The sequence below is a fragment of the Zalophus californianus genome, chromosome 5 (assembly GCF_009762305.2).
Source record: "Zalophus californianus isolate mZalCal1 chromosome 5, mZalCal1.pri.v2, whole genome shotgun sequence".
Taxonomy (NCBI): Eukaryota; Metazoa; Chordata; class Mammalia; order Carnivora; family Otariidae; genus Zalophus; species Zalophus californianus.
In genome coordinates, this window is record NC_045599.1 from 106,921,143 (window position 1) to 106,946,937 (window position 25,795).

Genomic DNA, 25,795 nt, shown 5'->3' on the forward strand with positions numbered 1-25,795 from the left:
GTAATCATCTTAATTTTCTTCTGCTCTCTCACTTTCTTCCTTATTCATTTCCGGGAAAGCATTTCAATTTTATTCTTCACGTAGCTGATTTACTTTTTCCTCAGTATGAATTCTGTGGTGATTCCAAAGTGGGTTTTAATTCTGTTACTGCCTTTTCAGTTCCCTTACAATGTTTCCTATGTCATTTCCTTCAATTCTCTGACCTTTCTGTCTGCCTGACCCGTCTTTATGGATTTCCATTCTTCTGCAGAGGAGAAATCACAACGACCTTTCCCTGTTGCACCAGTTCCCACCCCTCAGTTTTCTAAAACTTTTCTCTGGTTTGTAAAGTAAATCATTTTTAGAAGTGTGTTTTTTCTCCACATCTTCAAGATGCTGTTTCTGGTCCTTATTCTATGGTTTTCACCACAGTTCTGGATTGCCTCTACTGACACCAAGAGGAAAGAGCAGTGTTGACCCGGTGTAGACACCCACCATCCCCATGGGCTTCTGAATGCCCTTCTCACACAGCTGCTCAGCTGTTCCTCCGGGGGTTTGGAGGTGCTCATCTCTCACAACTCTGAACATGCAATTCATGAAGGACATTTTCCAGTTGACATGCCTACTTGTGTCTCCCTATACCTTCTCTTGCTTAAGGAGCTTTATACCTGGAAACTACACCTCCCAAGACACTGATGTCTTGGCTCTATTCTATTTTTGGCTCTTGTTATTTTGGGACTATAGCTGCTCACTAGTTTGTGTATGTGTATATATATATGTATTTGTATGTGCAAATACGTGTGCACATATGTATATGTATTTGTGCATGTGTATATATTTGCATATATTAAATATGCATATGTATGTCTATATACACATATGGCTGTTTACTCCCTGAGGGGGAAGATACCTGAAAAGTACACTGACTCCAAAACAGCACCCACAAGGAACAGAGGGAGACATGTTGGTCTTCTCATTTTCCACCCATGCTGGCTTTTGCATCCAAGGCACAGACATGGGTCCAAAGGTAAAGCATCTCTTTTCTGGTGAGGGGAGGAATTCTGTCTTTCCAATGGCCTGACAGGCAAGTACATTTAACTGTGCCCTTTTATGCAGTTTCATAAACCTTGAAGTTTCCCAATGATCCCTCCAAGAGTTTGGTAAGAGACTGATTGCCATTCCTAGTTTCTGATGATGGAGTAAAATTCCTCATTCTCTGTTTTATCCTCTACATTTTAGTAGATGGTTCAAAGAGACTAAGTAAGATGCCATTTTTAATCCAAAAGGCCCTGTTTTACATCACCCCACTCCAGATGTTTATAACTTTAAAGATAAAAGCAATCTGAGATATAACTTGGTTCTGTATGCCTTTGAAACTCTCCATTTTATCAACATGTACCACGATGCCCAGAGGGGACGAGCAGTGTGCCCAAGGTCCCAGAGCTTGTGACAAAGCCCAGACCATAACTCAAGTATCCTGACTTTAATAATGATGAGACTCTACATGGTTCTGGAGAGAAAATGATAATGATAGCTATTTAAAAAAAGCTACCATGTCTGTGTGTACCTTTGCTTTTCCAGTCCTTAGGGAAAGGAAGAGTGACTCTCATTATTCTTGAAGCACTGTCCTGTCACTAACAATAGCCAGTTCCCATTTCTTATTCTCTGAAATGAGCAAAAACCCCACAAAGGTAGGAAGGCTGACTTCATACACATAGGGGAAAATGACCTTCCTATAGTCTGTGTATAAGATTAAAAAGGTACTGAGCCTCTGTAGATCCTCTGAAAGTCAAGAACTGGATTTTTCTTTTTTTTTTTTCCAACTGCTTATGGCTAACTGCAGCCTAGAGATGGACCAAAGGTTTTTCAATTCATGCAATTGCCAGACGTTTTTCCTTCCCCCTATAAGCCATGCACAGCCCCCAAAGCCAATTTTGCAAAGTGCCACATTCTTTCTAAATATTCCATGGATTTCATTATGCATTTAAAAAAATGTAGCCCTGAAGCTAATAATAAGATAGGCACTGAAAATATGTTCCTTTTGAATTGGTTCTATAATACTGGTTGTTAATGAACCTTAGAGAGATCTAGCAAGGAAGAGCACTTTTCACATTCAAAATGCACATACACTGACCATCTTAAAGCAAAAGTCACTCTAAAGTCAAGAGGTTCCCCAGGCTTCTGCTATTATAATTCCATTAAAATGCAGTACATTCAGCTCTGTGAGATGCACCTGTGATTGCCTTCCCAATAATCTCCATCCCTTCACTTAGTATGACCCTAATTTTCTTTCTGCTCCCATACCTCCCTGCATAGCCTATACACCCTGGATACTAGTCCCCGGACTTGTGACTCTGGCCCAAGCCAATGATCATAATCACATTCCACGCCACAGTTACTGGTCCAGAGATGAGCATGTGACACAATTCAGGCCAGTAAGACGGGTGGTGAATTTTGCCTGATGCTCCTGGGAAAGAACCCCTCAGGTCTTCTGAAAGAGCTCCAAAAATAGCACCCACCCCTTCCAGAAAATGAACAAGGAAGAGAGAATAAAGGGAGAATTTCACCACCCTCGATTTATATGTAAGACTTGTTAGGGAAATGATAAGGGAACTAATAAGAAAGTTTAATTGCCAATCAAGTGAGAAGGCATGTTTTCAGAGAATAATTCCTTAGGATTAAATATGGTTTTCTAAAAACTTCTGCAAAGGGAATAGCTTCTGCAGCAAGAGAATCTAGCTCAGTGTATGGTGAAGTTATCATTCTTCTCAGGAAGACAAATCCTGGAAATATCAGGAGATTTTAAAAATAATAGCTATTCTTTTTGACAGTTAGCTGATCAATGTAATTTGAACTGTCATTCAAATAGACTAAAAAAGCCTAGGTAACTTAATGAGAGGTAGTGGGCTTCAGAGAACATATCAAAATCATACTTCTAATTTTTCTTTTTGGCTTTCATCAAAACAAAAGCAACGCTATTCTAGCACACTTTTTTCATTGCATTTCTAAAATATGAAACACGGGTTGTAGAAGTAATCACTAACTCCCGTGATAAAAGCCATAAATCAAAGGAAAGAGTAATACTCTGAGAATTATACAAGTTGATTTAGTATTACGGGCCCGGGGCGGGGGGAGTTGAAATGTAGATAACCTGAAATCTGACGTTTAGAGGTCAGCAGAGAAAAGGTTTGCATGTTTGCATGGAAAAACTACTTATGCAATTAACTGAAATTAATTATTCTTGTATAAATTGTATAAACACATCACATATCTGGATTTTTGGCTAATTAAGCTTTAATTTAGTTCAGAAAACTAAACCATATAAGCTTTTATGGGAAACCACTGCTCACCCATTGAAAGGAAAGAGGTAAAACCATAGTTTTAGGAAACATCTGGAGAAATAAACAATTTAGAAAAGCTATAAAAACAGGAATTATAGTCAATTATCCAAGACGCAAAGCCATATTTTGAGGTTACACTGTCCTTCATTCTCTCAAGAGTACCCCTTAATTAAATGCAAATAATCAAAAATAGCAATTAATAGATTGCTGTAATTCCCTGACTAGATAGTGGAGCCCATTTACAATACTTTAAGGTTGCTGTGGACTCTGAGAAAAAACAGATGGCATGTATATTCATATATCGTCCCCCAGTGTGTCCATTATTGAATGATTTTCTAAAATGGCGCCATCTCCAAGACTAGCTACAAGGTCAGCAGCCATCACGCCATCACCATGATTTCTAGGGCATTTGGACAATCGATCTCCATTGGCAGACACAAATATTGGCTTTGAACAGACCAGTGACAGGCAGAGGGCTTCCAAGAGGGTGAGACTTTCAAGCCGACTTATGCAAGCATCACATCGTACCAATCAGGAATGTGTCACTGAAGGTCAACTGGCCTCTCATGAATGACATGGTACAGAGCAGGGACCTGTGTCACAAGTGTATTGTTCCTTCTCTGTCTCCTACCCGGAGCTTGCCTTCCAACAGTGAAGACTGAAAGACAACTCCTTGCCACCACACAGACACTGTCTAGGCCACGCCTTTCCCGATCAGGGCCTTTGCTCTTCCCTCTCCCTCTGCCTGCAACCTCCCTCAGCCCTTTCCACGGCTGCCTCAATCTCATTCTTCAGGCTTCTACTAAAATCCACCTCTTCAGAGAGACCTATGGTCACCTGTGTCTCCGGCACATGTTGCATCTCTTTATTTCATTCAGGGGACATCTCATGATGCACAATTACTTTAGTAGCTTGCTCTTTTATAGGCTGTCTCATCCATTAGAAAGGCTATAGTTTCCTGTGTTTCAGGCAGTTCTAAGTTGAATCAGCAATAATGTGTACATATAAAATACTGCAGTGACTGTAACTCTTACAGCAATGATGATTCTCAGCCACACCCAAGTTAAACATGCTTTTAAGATGCCATTAGTCATTCCTTTAAAAGTGAGCTTAAGACTCTCCGCTAAATTTTAGCAACCAAATCTTCTCCTCTTTGCAAGGCAATTTTCCAAGTGGTCAAGTTGACATTAATAACGGCAAGCATTTACTGGTGTCTACCCAGATCTACCTTCTGTCTAAATCTTCATCAGAACTCCACAAAGCAAGTATTATGAATCCCATTACTATAAATGAGTAAATCAAGGCTCAGAGAAGTTAAGCTACCTTGCTAATATCACCTGGCTCATCAGTAGCAGAGCTGATGTTTGATCCCGAATTTGATTTCTCTAAACCCATTAAACCACACTGCCTCTAACACTACATTTTTTCACACATCAGGATCTTTCTAAAGCATCGGTGGACACCATGGCTTCAGAACAACTCTGGACAATGAGAGTGTGATGGAAAATTAGCCAAGAAGCTGGATAGGTCTGGAGTAAGAGGATTTGTTCCAATGTAATTAAGTCTGCTGGTTGTGAGGCCTCTTAACCCCTCTAAGTTCAATAAGTGATTTGTCCAATATGAGAAAAAAGAATCAATAAAGTCCATTAGAAAACAGAGAGAGAAGACAATTTCTTAATAAACTGTGTGGGAGGCATACCATCAGTTGAGAATAAGAAGTATTCATCCTAATGTGCAGACATTTAGAAGGTTCTAGAAATCAGTTCATCTTCAGGATATTGCAGACTATCAGCATTCTTCATGTACCCTTGCTGTTGATTCTTTGTGACATTATTGGAATGGTCCAAGCATGGGGACTGGGGGCTCTGAGAAACAAAGACTGTGATCTCTCAGCCTACAGGGTATCATGGGAGGATGTATGGCATAGTTATTAGGAGTTCTGGGTTCATATTGACTTCGTGTTCCAGGTCTGTCACTTACTGCAACCATGTGATAGTGACTTGACCTCTTTTTGAAGCCTTAACTTCCTCATCTGGGAAAAGGGGATAATTAAGTGCTCAGTACCATGGCTGGCACAAATAAGAACAATAATCTCAATACATACCATCCTACTCATGACAATAATCCATTTGGCAATCTTGCAGTCAGTGCACTTGTGAGTGGCCAAATACTGTTTTGTGCCAATGAGAAAGCAAAGCCCTATTGTAAACAAGCTTCCTTTTTCTAATGCAGAAGGTATTTGTATTAAGTGTGGGTAATCACAGTCTGTATTCACCCTCACAGGTGAGGTCCCTAATTCAGCCATGATGAAGCTAAATGGTTTTTAAAGAAAGCAAGTATCATGCTACATCTTTCTTCCCTATTTATGACTTTCTCTTTTTCCTTTTAGCTCATTTATTTTTACATTTTGAACCCCTCAAATATTACATAAGCTCCCTCTTCTTGTGAAATGTTCAATAAAATACCACGACAAGGGAAAGGCACCTTCTACCAGCCTCTCCCACCTACCTCACCACCCCAACCCCTATCACCATTCAGCATTTCCCCCAAAGGGAACTATGGTTCTCAGATTTTCTAGGGATCCACATACAACATTACTAGATTGCCATCATCTCTTTTTCCTTTGTCTTCCTTTGTTCACTTTCACCTTTGGCATCTATGCAATCATCTCGTCTTGAAAATCCTCTCTTTGGTTATGCCAAATCACCCCTTCATGCATTCTTACCACATCCACTTATCACAGTGGCATGTTTACATTTGTTTGATCATGTGATTACTACTTGTCTCCCCCACTGGACAGCAAGCTTCTTGAGGAAGGAACTGCATTTACTTTTGTTCACCACTGTACCTCCAGCACCTAATACAGTGCTCAGACAATAGGAAGAGATCAGCAAACATGTGTTGAGTACATGACTGTTATTCACTCATTAGGCTATAACTAGATAGTAACTAGATTAACAACAGATTTGAAGAGCTGAGGGTTTCAAATAGGAGCCATTCACCTAATTGAGACCAGGAAACTATTTTTTTCAAAGAAAACCACAAAAGTCAGAAGCACAGGGCTCTCCACCAGTGAATAAACAAGACACAAATTACCCCCGCTCTCATGAAATCCTCCTTGCCAAACTGCAATTCAGGTTTCAATTGAGAATACCTGAAATTCCTTATGTGAACTATAAAGCATTCATTTCTAAGACAGCAACCAACTATGTGTGGCGTGAAGCTAGTTTAACCCAGTGAGTGACTAAGTGACCCAAATGATCATTTTCCTCTATCTTTGGGTTTTAGGGACACATTTCCCCCCTCTTACCTTGGAATTAAGAGATTTGCCTGAGAGAGAAAATATGCTCACTTAACATGGTTGACAACAGTCTTGTACATTAATGGCCCAAACTTCCTGATATCGACCAACCCAAATTTAATCGTCAGCTAAGGAACAAGAATGTGTGGAGTCTTTTTCCATATATCCCATAAACAATGGCTCCATGACTTGCCTCAATCTGGAAAAGGCAACTGTGGTCGAGTTCTACTGCTCATTGTTCATTCTTATGTATTCCCAAGTTGGGAGGTTGACTATAGTACTTACTAGACATGAGGCCTTAAACAGATCTCTGAGCCTTGGCAGCCCCTTCAGTCGAAAGGGTAAAATTAAATTATCCCTGCTATGTCTCTCCCATTTGTAAAGAATCACATAACACAACAGATGTGAACAGGATTCCTAATGTGCAAAGAACTTTTACAAGAGTAAGGATATTATGGGGGTAGAATGGAGCTCCATCACAGTGTCTGGTCATAGCAGGTACTTGCTAAGTGGGTATTGAATGACTCACACCCTACCATATTAATTTACAGTCAAAATGGCTTAAACTGCTCCCAAATTCCACTCACTAACTCATTCTTTAACAGTAAACACAAAGAAGTGCCTGGGTGCTCAGTAGGTTAAGTGTTTGACTCTAGACTTTGGCTCAGGTCATGATCTCAGGGTCCTGGGATTGAACCCGTGGTCTTGGGATCAAGCCCCACATTGGGCTCTCCCTCTGGCCCCCCCACCTCTCATGCATGCTCTCTCTAAAATAAATAAATAAAATAAATCTTTAAAAAAAATGCAATATGGAATGACTGGGTGCCTCAATCTGTTAAGTGTCTGTCTTCAGCTCAAGTCATGATCCCAGGGTCCTGGGATTGAGCCCTGCATCAGGCTCCCTGCTCAGCAAGGAGTCTGCTTTTCCCTCTCCCTTGGCTGATGCCCCTGCTTGTGCTCTCAGTCTCTCTCTCAAATGAAAAAATAAAAAGCCTTAAAAAAATAAATACAATTTAAAAACTTTAAAAAGCAATAAACACAGAGTATCTACTATTAGAAAAGTTAAGTTTTAAGAAATGCTAAAGACTCCTCCATTTAATAAATCTGGCTGATAATTAAAATCTGGTCAAAATGCATAATTTTCTTTACATAAGCATTTCAGCTAGAAGGTTTCTCTGTGAAATAGAAGGGTTATGCTTCTACTAAGGAATTTCTTTCTAGTCTTTAACTCAGAATTAATCAAAGCAACAAATAGATTATTTACATGTGGCTTAGTGAAGGCAAAAAACTCAAAAAGCAAACAAACCATGATTCTTAGAACACAAGAACCAGTTATGTAGTTAGTATAACTCCTTAAAATACTCATGAGAATTTTAATAATTTTTTTATTATATTATGTCACCATACAGTACATCATTAGTTTTTGATGTAGTGCTCCATGATTCATTGTTTGTGTATAACACCCCGTGCTCCATGCAATATATGCCCTCCTTGAGCCCAAGGATAAAATTTCTTGAGTAGTCAATGGCTGAACCAGTACTGAAGTAGGTTTTTTTTTTTTTGAGAGAGAGAGACTGAGAGAGAGAAAGTGAGTTGGGGGGGCAGAGAGAGAATCTTAAGCAAACTCCACATTCAGCACACAGCCTGACATGGGGTTCATGTCCTGAGATCATGACCTGAGCCAAAATCAAGAGTCAGACACTTAACGGACAGAGCCACCCAGCCTCCCCTACTAAAGCAGTTTCAAAATGTCTATTCCTCATTACTCTTAGCTACACAATAACCATCATGGCCACTGGACATTATACAACTAAATCCATTTAGGTGTTATATGAAAACAATGAATCATGGATCACTACATCAAAAACTAATGATGTATTGTATGGTGACTAACAAAATAAAAGAATTTTTTTTTAAAAAACTAAATACATTACTAGCTAATGACACATGTATTTTTTTTTTTACAATAAACATCTCTAAAGAAAGCTGAAGATACTTGCAAATGACACTATAAAGGTCTGATTTCTAAGATCTATAAAGAACTTCTCAAACTCAATGCCCAAAAAAAACAAATAATCAAGTCAAAAAATGGGCAGAAGACATGAACAGACACTTCTCAAAAGAAGACATACAAATGGCTAACAGACACATGAAAAAATGTTCATCATCATTAGCCATCAGGGAAATTCAAATCAAAACCACACTGAGATACCACCTTACACCAGTTAGGATGGCAAAAATTGACAAGGCAAGAAACAACAAGTGTTGGAGAGGTTGTGGAGAAAGGGGAACACTCTTACACTGTTGGTGGGAATGCAAGGTGGTACAGCCACTTTGGAAAACAGTGTGGAGGTGCCTCAAGAAATTAAAAATTGAGCTACCCTATGACCCAGCAATTGCACTCCTGAGTATTTACCCCAAAGACACAGATGTAGTGAAAAGAAGGGCCATATGCACCCCAATGTTCATAGCAGCAATGTCCACAATAGCCAAACTGTGAAAAGAGCCGAGATGCCCTTCAACAGATGAATGGATAAAGAAGATGTGGTCCATAAATACAATGGAATATTACTCAGCCATCAGAAAGGATGAATACCCAACTTTAACATCAACATGGATGGGACTGGAGGAGATTATGCTAAGTGAAATAAGCAAAGCAGAGAAAGTCCATTATCACATAGTTTCACCTATTTATGGAACATAAAGAATAGCATGGAGAACATTAGGAGAAGGAAGGGAAAAATGAAGGGGGCGGGGAAATCAGAGGGGGAGACGAACCATGACAGACTACGGACTCTGAGAAACAAACTGAGGGTTTCAGAGGGGAGGGGGTGGGGGGATGGGTTGGCTCAGTGATGGGTATTAAGGAGGGCACGTACTGCATGGAACACTGGGTGCTATACGCAAACAATGAATCATGGAACACTACATCCAAAACTAATGATGTATTGTATGGTGACTAACAGAACAAAATAAAACTAAATTAAAGAAAAAAAAGCTGAAAGCCAAAACTTTGAAGTTAGACACACCAGGATCTATATACTGCCCATGCAACTTAGCAGCTAACGAAGCTGGGCAGGTTAAACAGGCAGTCTGTGCTTTCGTTTCCTCATTAAAGGGGAGATAACAGTACCTCCTGAAAGGGTCATGGTAAGAAAAGAAAGAGATAACACAGGCAGGCACTTCCCACTGTGCTCAATATAAGGTGTCGTGTTTGCATGGCTATTAGCAGGTGTTGTTGACATGGTTGCTTGCGGGAGACTACTTTCCAAAGAGGGCCCCTACACCATCTCTGTACTGGTTTCCTGTGACTGTCATAGCAAATTACCATAAAACTGATGGCTTAAAAAAAATTATTCTCTCACAGTTCCGGAAGCTAGAAGTCTGAAATCAAGGTGTCAGTAGGGCTGCCCTTCCTCTGGAAGCTCTATGGGAGAGTCCATTCTCTGACTTTTTCATCTTCTAGAAGCTACCTGACACTCCATGTGGTAGGATCATCCCTCTCTCTGCCTCTGCGGTCATACTGCCTACTCTCTTCTCTCTGTCAAATCTTACTCTGCCTTACTCTTATATGAATACTGATCATTAGATTTAGGGCCCAACTAGGTAATCCAGGATGATCGCCTCATATAAAGCTCCTTAATTTAGATAAGGCCAAATATGGTAACATTCACAGGTTCCAGGGATTAAACCAAGGATGTATCTTTTTGGAAGCCACATTCAACCCAACTACAATCTCCTATCCTACATGCTCTTCTAGAACCTCAACTCCCTCATGTGCCCTTTCCTTCAATCTAGGAGGATTTTGTATCTGTCTTCACCAACAAACTAAATCAGAAGTGATGCTGCCTGTTCTGAGTCTAGGTTATAACAGGATTATGCACTCCCACCTTGTGTAAGTGAAATACACGTTCTGGAACCCAGCTGCCATATGGATAAGAAGCCCAAATTAGCCAACATGGTGGGCCAGATGTAGATTGTCTGGCTTGCTGAGGTCCCATTACCAATATGTGCCCATGCATGTAAGTAAACATGCCTCTAGATGATTCCAGCCTTAGATGTTGAACCAACCCCATCCTGCGTCTTCCCAACTCAGATGCTAGATATCAATGAGCAGAGCAATGTGGCTTAGTGAAGGCACACTCAAACTGGAGATTCCTGAACAAAATTAATTATTGCTCTTATATGAAGCCATTCGATTTTGGGGTAGTTTGCTGGGTAACAATAAGTATTGAGACCAATTACTCATTAAATAATTGAATGGATTAAGATTTTAACATTTTTAAATGGCACATGAGATATATTTCCTGGCATACAGCATCTTGGATTTTTATCTAAATATAGTGTGAGCAAACACACACACACTTACTTCTAGAGGAAAAAAGGATTCAATCTCTCTCATTCTGAGTCAAAGAATATGGGAGGATCCAGTAATTAGAGAAACTATTTAAGTTCTAGAGGGACGACCTTGTATTTCATCTTGTCCAAACTGCGTAGTTTTACAGATTGAGAGAATAAGGCTCAGAAATGGTCCCTGACCCTCCCCCTTCAATAGAACTGTGTGCCCAACAAAGGACCACTTTGCTACTCACAGGCAAGATGAAAAATCTATCACTGTCTCACTACCTTCCCAGTGAGGAGTATTGAAAGGAAGAGAGGAGACAGAGAACAGGTGTGTGTCAAAGGAAGAAGGCCATTAGAACCAGTTATTTTGGGCCATCTGTTCATGAGATTATGAGAAACTTTCTTCTCCTCCTTCTGATAAATTGAGTTTTGTTTGCTTTTTGTTTTTCTACCTTAATCCCATGGCTCCAGGTCCTAAAAATTGTCTAGGACACAGAAAGGAAACACAAAAACTGTTTGGAGAGAAATGAAAAACTTTTTTGTTCAAAAGTCTGAGCATACCCACCAAGAGCTATCTGAAAGGTAGGTTAGTAGGTTCTAGACCTGTTTTATAACAGAGAACTCCCTGCAATGATGGAAATGTTTTCTTTGTGGTCTGCTGATGAGAGTAGCTGTGAAATATTTGTGATGTGGCTAGTGTGACTGAGGAACTGAATTGTTAATGTTATTTCATTTTAGACAGTGCAGTTCTAGACAAAGTATTTACAAAGCCACTCCAAGCTTAGAAACCCTAACTAATGACTCTCGGGCAACTCAAATGACCTGAAACCTCCTATTTACTGGGTTTTTTTTCCTACAGTCTAACTCCTGCCTGCTGTGGAAGGACTGATCTGCAAGTTCTCTGTGGTAACATACCCCTTGGGATTTGGAACTTCTCCCCTACAATTGCTTCATGCCTCAGTGAGAGTGAACAGAGCTCCAAGATCTAGTCATAACTTCTGATTTTGAGAGCTATTCGGAGTTCTGAGCAACGGAACTAAATAACAGCCCCATGACCCATAAGACCTAAAATTCCATGTATGAGGAGCTATGTGTGATGGATGAAAAGAAAAATGTTTCCAGGGAGCTTGCTGACATTCTTCATTGTTCTCAACTCTACAATCATTAAAAAGGAATTTTGAGTATATGAAAACAATAAGTGGCAAAAATCACGGATATTATCCAAATTATAGGCTAACACTGCACAGCCATTTGTTTATAATTAGAGCTCAAGTTTCTCAGTCTGACCTCTCGAGAGTGTCTATGACTTGCATTCGATTTGACTTTATTAGTATCAGGTTCCACTCTTCTCCTTCCCCACCCCATCTTTTCTCTCTAGGGGCCTGAGCTCTCAATATTGGAACCCTAGTGTCTAAGGCTTCCCAACCAAGTTTAACACACTACATCCAGGCTACAATCATGGTGCTTTCTCTGCTTTAAACATGACTCAAAAGGACTTACCCATCCTTTAAGACTCAAGAAGCTTTCCAGTGACTTCTAGCTTTAGCTGATTTCTTCTTCGATGCTTCCTTAAAATATGTGTCATTTTGGGAACAAATTAATATCACACTTTTTTTTACTTCCTAGTAAATTATGATCTATTAAAATCCAGGATTTTCTTTATTATAATCTTCACTGTCTAAATAATGCACGGTGTCCTGCACAAATAGTGTGCTTAAGAAATACTGATTGAATCGAAGCAAATATGGCCAATAAACTGTATAAATTTGTCACAAGCTTGGTTCACAACATTTTGCAGCAGTTACAATGATTAAAGTCATCCTTGAAGATTTTCATTCTTTTAAAGGTACAAAACACAGTAGGCTTCAAAGCAAATAGGACATTGCCGAGCCATATCCCAGCACTGATTATGGAACAGAATGAACTTTTGTCTTTCATTTTTTCTGCATTACAATTTTCATGCCACCTTAAAAAAAATACATTTTGGCAGTTTTTTAGGTTGATGAATTTGAGCTAATGGATAGAAAGTGACCACAAGAGTCAAAGCACTGAGGGTCAGAAGCATGATGATCTCAGTGTAGGAGCTCAAGTGAATGCTTCTCACACACACAATATATTCATTAACAGTGTTAAATGAAAAGTCTAACTAAAGCCAATAATATCATTTTCTTTCATTTGCTGAGCAAATCTGTATATTAACTAGGATGACATCTCCTGTTTCAATTCTGTTTCACACACTCCGTTATTACTCTTCTCATGTAATTAAAATGTAGTAGGTAGTTGATACACAGGAGGGAGTGTCTGTATTAAAAATACCTTTTCATAATCAAATTCAAGTACTCATCTCATTTGTGATCTGTCTACCTTAATAAATGAATAGTTCATTTTAAAAGCTATATAAAGCTCTATTAACCCATCTTTACACATTTTAATTTAAAGTGACAGGCTATTCATGATTTTTTTCCCTTTCATTTACTAAATACTATGTGGTAAGCAAGGTGCTTAAACTTGCGGATTCATATATGAATAGTTTAAGGTTCCTGTCTCTGGAGCTCACAGCCTAACAAGGGAGAGGGCCAGGAAAATAAATAAATGCACTACTGAATGCCATCCCCCCCCCAATGCCCGACAGCAGGTACGGCAGAACACAGAAGACGGAGTCATCAGCTTAATCTGGGAAAGCTTCAAGAATAAATGAGAAGAAAGAGAAAAGCTTTAAAAAGGTAGTGTTTATAGAAGATCACATGTAGATACGATTTTCAAGTGTATGTCTGACCTAATGGGAGGGAAGACCTGGTCAGGCTGCCCAAAGAGCAGGACTCTGAGAATCGTGGCTTTGTCCTGCCAACCCACCGCTGATGGGGCATCTTCCTCAGTGTCCAGGCATGCGAACGAGTTACTGTGTGATGTGCAACATCTGGGCCAATGCAGTTTCCTCTCTGGGATGTTACCTGGGTAATAAGAGACGGGGGCAGGTAGAGGTGGGAACTGGAGAGGAAAGGTCATTATAAAGGGAAGGTCAAGGGCAGATAAATACGTGCTTAAATGGCAAAGAAGCAGAAAACCTGAATTAACATAGGGAGTTAGTTGAAGGAACAACAAAAGCAGAAGGAACCTGGCCTGCAAACAGAAGCAAGTGTCCCAGGGCGTGAATGCCACGTGGTCCAGGACAACAAGAGGGTGGGCATCCCCACAGCAGCCTTGGTTCCTGCCAGTGCTCTTGGTCCCTATGCTGTGAGGTGCTCACACGTACCCATGAGATTCCTCTCCTCTTCCCAGGGCATGTGTATCCTCACTCCCCTCTACTTGAGTTAGTTTGACTGGGTCATGGTTCCTTGAGCCTTCTCCAAAGAGATGATAGTCAGTGTTCTGAGTTATGGTACACACTGTCCATTCTCTCTGGCTTTTACTGTTTTACAACGTGTCCAATTTACAAGTATTAGAATGCCTTCCTCTGACCCTCAGTGGATCTTTATCTTACTTTAGGGTAAATAAATCATGTTTTAGACATTGCACTGAACAAATTCAATTTGTCTTCATGAAAAATAGCACTTGGAAAATGGGCAGCATAGTGTACTGATTAAGAGCATGGACTCTAGAGCCAGACTCCCCGTGACCCAATCCCAGCTTCATCGCTCACTGACGGCATGACCTTGGGCTAGTTACCATACTTCTCGGAGCCTCCGCTTCCCTACCTATAAAGTATGGGCAACGGTGGTGCCAACCCCATAGGGTTTTTATGAGGACTATATGGGAAAATCATTAAGTTCTGAGTTTTTATTACACAAACAGACATTCATTTCTTATATAACCGCTAATAAAATGGTTTGAATTTTATAATTTTAATGAATGGAAAGAGAAACAGAAGTTAGGTTATCTATTAAATGAGGTATAGAACACTCTAATTTTCAGAGGACTTATCATGTGACCTGCACTGACCAGGTACTGGCCATCCAATATCCCATGAATGTGATCTGCACAAAGGCAATTTATAATTGACAAGCACATTGGAAGCCTATTGTATACTGGCAATGGGTTAGGGCTACAAATATAAATAGAGCATAAGCCCTGCTCCTGAGAAGTCCCTGGCATGGTTAGGGCCACACAGCTGTGTCAGGCAACCTCACTATCCGCTTTGATTCCATCATCTGCAAAATGAGGGTATCTGATGAGGTGATTCCTAAGCTTCTCTTTTGTCTAACAATGAATGACTTCACACTCAACTGGGCTAAGAGATCATACCATCTATTGATAATTCCCAAGCCTTTTAAATTTTATTACTTAATAAGCAATTGTGCTAAATGATACTGTAGATGATCAATATGGAATATTTGGGGAGGTCTTTGAGGCCACATTATTTGGACTGGGGGTGCTAGAATGTGTTGGCAGCTGCAGCCGCCCTCTACGGAGTGAGATCACACAAGGTCAAGGCAAAGCCCGAAAGATGAAACCATAGTGTTCCAAAGGGAAGATACCTTAAAGCCTTAAAGACACCTAGTTTAATGTGTTCATTTCCATATGGAGTCTCAGAGAAAAAAGGTGATATAGTTCATGGCCAGCCAGGCATCTAGTTCCTTGACATTAGACTTTTTTTTTTTTTTTTTTTTTAAGTAAGCTCTACGCCAAACGTGGGGCTTGAACTCACAACCTTGAGATCAAGAGTCACACACTCCATGGACTAAGCCGGCCAACACCCCCCACCCCTCCCATGCTAGGACTACTGCCCCACAATATATCACAATGGCTAAGAGACCAGGTTCCAGAACCAGACTGCTTGGAATCAAATCTTTACTCTGCCACCTTAGAGCTATGTGATCACAAATCAAGTTATTGAGCTTCTCCCCATCCTTGTCAGGTTGGTACCACAATATTACCTACTCGCATAAGGATTAAGTTAGATAATACTTATAAAATGCAGCAGCATAGTGCCTGGCATAAAATAAGCCTTCAAAAAGTTACGATGGCAATGATGATAGCAAACACTAACATAACTTACTATGTGCCAAGCTCCATTCTAAATAGTTTATACTCATCATCTCATGTACTCTTCAAAACAATCCTATAAATTGGCAGGTACTGCTATTATTCCCAGGAAACCACAGCACAGAGGGGCTGAGGAACTTGACAAAATAAGTAGCAGAAGGCAGATCTGTAGGTAGAGCATCCATCTCCAGAGTCTGAGCCCTTAACCATGACACTATGGTGTAGGGTCTCTCATGACTTTCTGTTGCCAATATCAAGTCTTCCTATGGGTCAGAGGCTGCCATAAATGCTCAACACAAATTAACCCACTGAGTCTCCATGTCACCCTGTGGCATAGAAATTATTACTAAGTTTACAATTACTAAGTTTACTCAATTACAAAATTGAGTAAACATTAAATGTTTACGTGAATACAACAAGGGGATAAAACAGAAGGCTGAGACTGTGGAGGGAGAGGGTCAACAGATACAGTGCAAAGAGAAATGACACGAGGACTGAACATTCATAACTATCAGGGAACTACTCTATGCAGAAAATGTCAATGGCTATTTCAGATGGAAGGGACATGTGTGATCAGATTAGAGACGGTGGGCTGGCCACAAAGACGGCCAGCCTTGTGGCAGCTGAATGGTTTTGTTGAAGAGCTGGATCCTTAGAGCAATTAAGGGGAGGAGTACAGTGTAGTGGGAAGGGGTGGGCTTTGAAATCAAGCACTAGCTCTTTTATTTATTAGCTGTGTGTCCTTCAGCATGTCATTTAACTTCTCTGAGCATTTTTTTAAATTAAAATGGAGATAATACCTAATTTATAAAGTTGTTGTGAAAATTAAATGAGAGATATTTTAAGGGTCAAGCACAGGGACTAACAGAATACACTAAGAGACAAAACATTTAGCAAATAGTAGTCCCCCTGTACAGCACAATGTGTGATTAACCAGGATAGTTTGAATTACGAGGGTTCACAGTATAGGGAAACTACACACTCCTCCATGTATGGCAAAATTGAGAACCGAAGTGTCATCTTGCTCTCCTGCCTATGAACACCAGAATATTCTGTGAAGAGCACAGGAGAGCAAAATCATTTGTCTTCTGATTTACCTATGGGACCAAGAAAACTTGGTTGGCTATTTGTCCAGATTGCTCTAATGGAAGGGCTCTTCCAGCATATATCCTTGGGGATGGCACAGAACACAAGTCTGACCACAAAATAAAATTCTGGATATCCGATCTTGGATAGGTTGCCAAGTCCTCCCAAGTACTTTCATATGACATCATTCTCTCGGTTCATTATTACCCAGAGGGCTTGATTATACCATGAACTTTCCCAAATTGCAAATTATTGAAAATCCCAGATGTAAAAAAAAAAAAAAAAACACTCTTTTCTGTTGACAATATTTTAAATTCCCTGCATAAAATGCTTAACTGTTATCCCATTGATTTCCTTGCTCTTTTCACCCGACATACTCCAATATAAAATTGGTTAATACCTTATTCTTTCTGAAGATCTTCACGTCAGTAAATTACTATTTATGGAATAGAATTATAATTCTAAAAGAATATGTTTTATACTGTGACTGATGGAAAAACATGCTTTTCGCTTGCAGGGAAAGATCAATTTTCTGACACTTCAGCTCTATTTGCTCAAATGCATTACGATTATAAAGCACCAATTATGGCTAATAATGGCATTATTCTCACCTCAGTAAGTATTTGGTTTGGTAAAGCTTTAAGAACTCTCAACTTTGGCAATCAATTTAACTACAGGAAGTAGCCTATTTCAAATAGATTACTATCTTACTGTCATATGGCTCCCCAAGCTCACATACAATCAAAGTGAATTGTCACTCAATATACATTTACATATATCCCTCACTATTAAGCTTGCTAATTAAGACACACTCTAGACGCCATAGTTGTACGATATCACAGTTTTCAAGATTTGAGTTCATATTCTCCACCACACTCACCCCCAAATCTTTCAGGTTCTATAACTTAACTTCACATGAGATTAGGTAAAAATCACAGAAATAGCCCAAATTAGGGGGGTTAGCAGGTCCATGAGTTCCAGCTAAGTTCGGATGGGAAAGTAATGAATTCTATCTTGCTTTTTGGACCCCACCATTAAACTATCTCACCAGCCAGACCCTGGCAATGTTCCAGAATTTCTTCCAGTCCTTCATCTCCTATATCCTAGTTGAGGTACGCCAACACCATCTTTTAAATAAATGTCTTTTACATCTTTATTCTCCATTCTACTGCCCTCGCTTCGGTCTTCTCTTAATACTGCAAAACAAAAGCTTTTCCACTTTATAAGTTCATGAAACAAAAAATAAAAACATCACAGGGGCACCTGGGTGGCTCAACCCGTTACACAGCCAGATCTTGATTTTGGCTCAGGTCATGATCTTGGGGGTCCTGGGATCAAGCCCTGTGTAGGGCTCTGTGCTCAGTGGGGAGGCTGCCTGAAGATTCTCTCTCTCCCTCTCCCTCTGCCCCTCCCCCCACTCGTGCACACACACTCTCTCTCTGAAATAAATAAATCTTTAAAAAAATAATAAATGAAAAATAAAAACATCACAGAACATGCACATCAACAGATGGCAATTGTGGTCCCTTGGATTTAGCACCATATGGACTCTGGACACCTCTTAGAGCCATAAGCTCTAAAAAGATGCAGCTCTCACTCTTTTCAAAGTTAGTCCGTCTGTGAAACACAGGGAAAAATTATTCTTCACGGTGATGAGTATAATAAGAAATAGATAAATGGGGCTACAGGAGGATCAAAGGTTTTACCAGGCAGCTATAGGAACATCAAGATGATGGAGAAAAGCAGCCTAAGCAGAAGATATTGCTCCCGCAAAGGCAGGGAAGCACAACCACGCAGAGTGGGTTAAGGCTAAAAATGAACTTTACAATCCAGAAAAGGCAAAAAATCCACTATCCTACTGGGGAGTTACACATGAAAAGCCTTCCTGTTAATTGTATCATGGTCACATTTCTTTATCAAGCAGGATTTATTTTTATTGGCAATCTAATTGTTTACTTTTGATGTCACAAGAAACAAAAGTAATCTCAGGGCAGCAGCTTACTACCCACTATGCGTTCATTAAAAGTGAAAGTACTTACACTGCCAGAATCTCTCAGGATAACTCCAGAAATCATATTTCCAGAATTTTCTTTTCGTTTAAACTTTAATAAGTAAATGTTCAATGTGCATAGTGCCCCTAACTACCAATAACAAGAATTTCTTCAAAGAAGCATAAACACAAATTCTTAAAAAAAAAATAAAGTGAAGCATAGCTCCCCTCCCGTCATTTCCATCCTGCTCAGGCAGCGGCAAAGAAAACTGGCCTCCTGAAAATCAAGGAGAACCTCAATTAACCAGAGCAATGGGCTACGAGGTATATATAGACAGTTAAAACTCTCAGATAATCCACAAAGCCTTATTCTACTCAGATATTGCTACCCTCTACCTCACAAACCCTTTAACAATCAGTACCAAAATTTGGGAAAACTCAGTACTTTGAACTTGGCCCATATTTCTTCCTGCATCATTTACTCAAAGGGCTTGGAAACTCCAGGAGACGGAAACACAGTTATCAAAATGGAGGGAAAGCATACAAGAGACTGCAAGGGAGGGAAACGACTCTAACTTGGACTCCCAGCCACTGAGGAGTAGAGATGAGACAGAGGCAGATCCCCACACATAATCTGAACAGCAATACTTTTTAACCAAATGCCAGGCTGCAAGACATTTTGAATCCTACTACCCCCACTTTTCCACATTCCTTCTTCTTGCTTCACGCTTTCCCTTCCCCCAAGAAGGGCTAAAGGAACGTGTGTTTTTTTACTTACAATTGTGAAGTTCATGACTTTGAGAATCCAGATGGTCATGGCCAAGTTCACCAGTATTAAAATCATCAGGAGTAGGACAAAGAAATACAGGCACCTTTTCCGCCAGCCATAAATGCCCACCTTGTATACCTGTGGCCCCTCGGAGCTGGGCATGGTGCTCCGGTGGTGTGTGTATTGTTCCTGAGGCATCTGAAATACACGAGGCGAGAGAGAAGCACTCACATTAAACTGCTGAGAGGGGGAAAAAAAAAGAAAAGAAAAAAAATCAACTGATGAAGAGATATGGCTGGCTGCTATCTGTACGTTTCCACCCTCCTGACAACTCCAAAAATCTGCTTCCTCCGGGCAAAAGTGGCTCCTGCGGATGCCGTATGAGTCCCCTCATTTTATGCAGCCATCTCTCGTGATGTAACTGAGACATCCACAGGCACACACACCCTGGGAGGAACAGGACCCCTAGGAAGCCATTTTCCAAATGACTCCTAGAATTCCAGCATCTTTGTGAGGGAGATACTCAACCACCTACCCAAGTCCTGAGGGTACAACTGAGAATTTGTGTAAGAAAATAAATGAACCTCAGCAGTCCATCGTGGTGGTATGATAAATACTCTTCAGGCAATTTATTTGGGGGGTAAAATGATCTCAAATGCAATCATCCTGTACTGCCAGAAAGTCAGGGGAAAAAGTAACAATTTTCATCTTCCCCCCCCTACTTCAGAATTCAAAGGGATGTTGATGGGCACAGATTAAGCCTCACTGGACTCAGGAGTCTTCAAGTGATAGCCTATGCTTAAATGCCTCCCTTGACAGAAACCTCATCACATGCTGACTTAGTCCTGAGGAGTTACACAATCCCAATTGTGGCCAACTTACTTATTTATTATTTTTAATCAACTCACTTATTTAATAAACATAAAGGAGGCTCAAAGTCAAGGAAGATGTGGGTATGCCTTCCAGGAGCTTCCAGGCTAATAGGAGGAATGAACTCCTTAAACAGTGATTATAGTACAGCGAGGTAAGTTAGAAAAATATTTGTCATTAATCCCCCTTAAAGTAAGGAAGCTTTCCCTAATCCCTGCTGTTGACAAAATGTTCTTTATACTAGCACTACTAATTAGGTGTCAACACAAATCTAAGTAAACTTATCACTTCCATAAAACTCTAAAGCCAAAATAAATTTTTAAAATTAAATACAAACATATCTACGAACGTGTATCATTCAAAATGGGCAAATAACAGACTACTACAAAGGATGATGATTTCCTAAAACTAAGTGGCACAATGTGGTACCCAGGGCTTTAGCACAGCATCTTCAGAGTAGATCATCCCTACTCTGCCATGAGGCACATGACAACACAGCCCCTACAGCTTTTCCCCATGCAAATGCCTGCACGACCCTTATTTTGAGATCCTTATTTCATTTGGCCCTCTTGTAAGCATACTGCATTCCCTAAGAATAAATCTTATCTCTGGTTATTTTCATCTTAGTCAACAGCAATTAAATTTGTGGGGCACCTGGGTGGCTCAGTCAGTTAAGCATCCAATTCTTGGTTTTGGCTCAAGTCCTGATCTGCCTGTCCTGAGATGGAGCCCCGCATGGGGCTCTGCGCTCAGCGGGGAGTCTGCTTGAGATTCTTTTTTTTTTTTTTTTAAGATTTTATTTATTTATTTGAGAGAGAGAGAATGAGAGATAGAGAGCACGAGAGGGAAGAGGGTCAGAGGGAGAAGCAGACTCCCTGCTGAGCAGGGAGCCCGATGTGGGACTCGATCCCGGGACTCAGGATCATGACCTGAGCCAAAGGCAGTCGCTTAACCAACTGAGCCACCCAGGCGCCCTCTGCTTGAGATTCTTGCTCCCTCTCCCTCCCTCCCACTCACTCTCTTTCTCTCAAATAAATAAAATCTTAAAAAATTAGCAATGAAATGTGTTCTACGTGGTGCCAAAGTGACCACAGTGACAAACACAATGTGGGTTCCTAAAATCACATCCTTCATTATTAGGTCATCTTCCAGATGGTTGGAATGTGATTACTTTACAGTTTTTAGATAATCATTAAAATGTATACACAAAATCTAAAAATCCCCTTGAGAACTCAAGGCCTTTGGACATCAGTGGACTTCCACTGAAAAGCCCATGGTCAACGGAAATGTCCAATGAAGTCCTACATGACATCTGTCTTATTCTAACTACCCTAGTGCCAAAATCAGGTTCTCACATGAGTATTTATTTAAATATATGTGTATGGCATGAATGAGTGAGAAAACAAATGCATAAATGATGAATGAATGAATGATTTCCTGTCTACTATAAAAGCTTCTGCCGTCTGGGGATGTATAGAAGTTTAAGCCAAACACCATGGGAGAATCCAGTTTTACTATCCCTGCACATTTTCACTTTAGCCTCCCAAAGCACTGGGTTCCCAAGCAAGCAGTGAACTTCATGTTACAAGAGCATCTCCCTTTCGTTAACTCAGCTCCTTAGAATTCTGTAGATCGGGGCTGTGTTGTCACAACATTGAACACAACAAAGTCATTGCTTTTTTTTTTTTTTTTTTTTTACACATCAAGATCAATTAGAAGGGGTAAAAATGTCTTCTAAGTTTGAAGGAAATTAGGCCTTTCTTTTCCATTAAAACATATTCTATAAGTTAAGGAAATGAGCAAAGAATCTTAAAATCTTATCTGCAAGGCCCTTTATTTCCAATCAACTAATTTGATGAATGAGCTGCTTTATTTAAGACCAGAGCTGACCCACCTGTGCATGGGTATAGGGTTTGTGGTAGGGCAAGACAAGGATAACAATTTTGGACCCTCACGGGAATGATGAACAGTGAAAAATTCTTCACAAACCAGGGGACAGAAGCTAGAGGTACTGGCACCATACCAGTTGCTTTTTCTTTGACCTTTGCCCCAACCAACGTGGGAATTACATAATTTATCTTTAAAGTGGAAGTGACATGTTCAATAAATACTTATAAGAGACTGGGCATATGGATATCACATTTGTGATTTTTTTTCTTACAAATATTATTAGATATTGATAGAATACAGTGATTGTCTCTATTAGGGTTTCTCAATCCTGGATGTGCATCAGAGACAGCCGTGGAGATTTTAAAAACCTACATCCTCAGGTCGATTCAATAATAATCACAAAGGTAGGACCCAGGCATCAGCATTTTTAAAGGGTCCCATGTAATCTTAAAATATAGACAAGGTTGCATACCACTGGCCTAGAATAACATCTCTCAACCCTGACTATGCATCAGGCTCCAAAATAAACTTCTGACAAACACAAATTCAAATTCTGAGCTCTACCATGGAATTAGAATGGTCAAAAAAAAATTTTTTTCCCTAGATTATTCCATAGAGACTACTACTTTAGAGACTACTTCTCTAAAACAATGGTCTTCAATCTATTTTTTTAATAGTATGACCGTTTCGAGACAAAAAGCCTAAAACAAATTCTAGAATATGAAACAGCAAAAAAAAAAAAAAAAAAAAAAAAAGGCAGAGCTTCTCTGAGGGCTTGGAAGAGAACTTGGACTCCTAGGAACCACAGATTTTGCCCACCGTGTTTACTGACTAGCTGAGGTGCTTGAGCCAGGAAGGGGAAGTAGTTCTCTTTCAAGTCATGCAACAAATTAAAAGCCAAGTGGGGATTAGAACTCAGCTCCCTCATGCACGTGTGGTAGCCTGTTCTATCATGAGGGCTCTTGAGTCTCCAACCATACCAACTGTCTACTTTAATGAGCCACATAAAACAAAAATGCTCCAATGTGCCATTCAGAAGGGAAGGGGAAAAAAGAAAGAACAGGGAAGGGAGAGAGCAATTTTGTACGAATGGTGTCAACAGGAAGCTATGACAACCAAATGTAAGGAAATGGATACATCTGTTAATAATGCTGTGTGGGAAAGGAAAATTTAGATATGCTGAGTACATTAATTTTTCTAGGCAATACTGAAACATGTTGAGATGATAAAAACATAAGAAGAAAGATCATCTCCAATCTGTGTTTCTTTTTGATCCTCCCCAGTAGAAAACCCTCCAGGGAATGAAGTTGAAGTTGAAGGTCCTCTCTTGGCCAGGCCCCTTCATGACTCTGGGAGGTACCCCAGTAATGCATTAACAGTATCATCCATTTTTATAAAATTGGCTAAAGTAAGATGTTTTAATTACAACTAGTTAAGACCTTGTATTTTTCAAACTCCCTTTTTGTTGGGTGGATTTGGAGGATTTCCATTAATTTTGGAGCTCCAACTAACAGGAAGGTAAACTGGGAGTTCCTATGGTTTGTGTGCAGTAGTAAATGTTTATATCATTTACAGACACTTCCCTGTAGAGGTACACTATTTTCTAGCCCCCCTAGTGTAGGAATGTCTTCCAGAAATTCTTCTTCTACCCTTGGTGTCAACTCACCAAGCAGAGTGTGGTGAAGGTACAGGACCAAAGTATACACTGTGATGTAAATGTGTCCTATCATGGCCAGCCCCAGAAATATATGGGTAGTGCAAAAGCCAGAAGTTAGGTGGATTTTTTTTTTTCAATCATCAGATATGTAAAATTTCAAGTAGGATTTAATTCTGACACCTAGTCAAAACAGAAATTCTCTCCTGACAAGAACATATTCAATTCAGCATATAAAATGATAAATGCTCCACCATTTTTGTTAATGGGAATCACGGAAAACAAAATTGGAATTTTTATGTTTGTGGGTTATATGCAGTGTGTGTTTATATTCTGTATGTAAAGTTGCATTCTTAACTTATCACAACCAGCAATAAAAAATCCTGAGTTCTGTTGAAATTGCCAACGATCTTCCTATTGTCTGTACAAGAAAGTGATAGTGCCAAACAGCTGTCATATGAAGAGGCAATCAAAGGCTATGCAACCAAAAAGTGTAGAAAAAGTATGTCAGTTAATTATTCACAATATTATTTTTCTGGATTTTATGACAGGCCTTTTAAAAATTAATAATTTAATTTCCTTTCTCATTCTAAGTATATTCATGTTTTTAATTTGTTTGTATTGGTAATGTTTTAGGTTTTTTTTTTCCCCCTTGAAATAGCCCAATAAATTGTTTAGGTTTCAGGCCTCATGAAACTTGGAGCCTCCTCTAGTCCCTCCCATAAAGGACCCCCGGCATGTGGCAAGACCTCAGTATAACACCACCATGAGACATCACCGCTTAGCTGAGCACAGTGGATGGTACTGTTTATCGGTCTTCCACTGGGAGTGATTTTTGGACTTTTGAGTAGATCAGAGGACTTTGCAGAAATTGATTAAATGCACATTACTAGGCCCCACACCAAGAAAACCTAACTAATTCAGTAAGTCTGCCATGCATCCCAGGAATCTGTGTTTTTAACATGCACCAAAATCGATTCTGATACTTGTGGCCCAGAGACCATGCTTTGAGAGCATGAATTTAGATCGAACATAGAGATATATCCCTGGCCCAGTCTTTGCCTCTACTTGCATTGTTTCCCATGAGATGACCCATTTTCCTCCCATGTCTCTCTCTCTCTCTCTCTCTACACACACACACACACACACACACACACACACACACACACACACACTTTTTTAACTCTACCATTCTTCACATTTTCACTGTGCTCTTGCCCTGGAGCTTTCATTTCCACTGTCCTCTTTCAGCATTATATTGAATATTATGCCCCTTGCAATGTTTGGTGTCTTGGTTTTTAAATGTACAGAGATCTCCTCTGCCATGAAAAAGAAATCTCAGCTTACCTGCATATGTTGGGGTGCACTACGCATGTGAATTTTACAAAGGAGTCCCTCTATATCCAAATACACCCTCTTCTTGGGAATCCTAAGACTAGTACCTTTCATCAGTATTCAGGAACTTCTTTACATTGTTATACAACATATTTTACAGTGATATAGCTCAGCCCTCTGAACATATCCTAAACGCTTTTAAGTATTTCAAAGTTCTTTGAACCAGGACGCCTGGGTGGCTCAGTTGGTTAAA

At 39.9% G+C, this 25,795-nt stretch overlaps 1 protein-coding gene across 1 annotated transcript in view; it reads right to left on the minus strand.

The window, feature by feature from the left end:
* The window catches only part of SGCD (sarcoglycan delta), a 386,661-nt gene that overhangs the window by 348,966 nt on the left and 11,900 nt on the right, over positions 1-25,795 (minus strand). Inside the window, exon 2 of the mRNA XM_027606658.2 lies at positions 19,803-19,991. Within this exon, the coding sequence (XP_027462459.1) occupies positions 19,803-19,991 (189 nt within the window). The remainder of the gene's footprint in view (positions 1-19,802; positions 19,992-25,795) is intronic.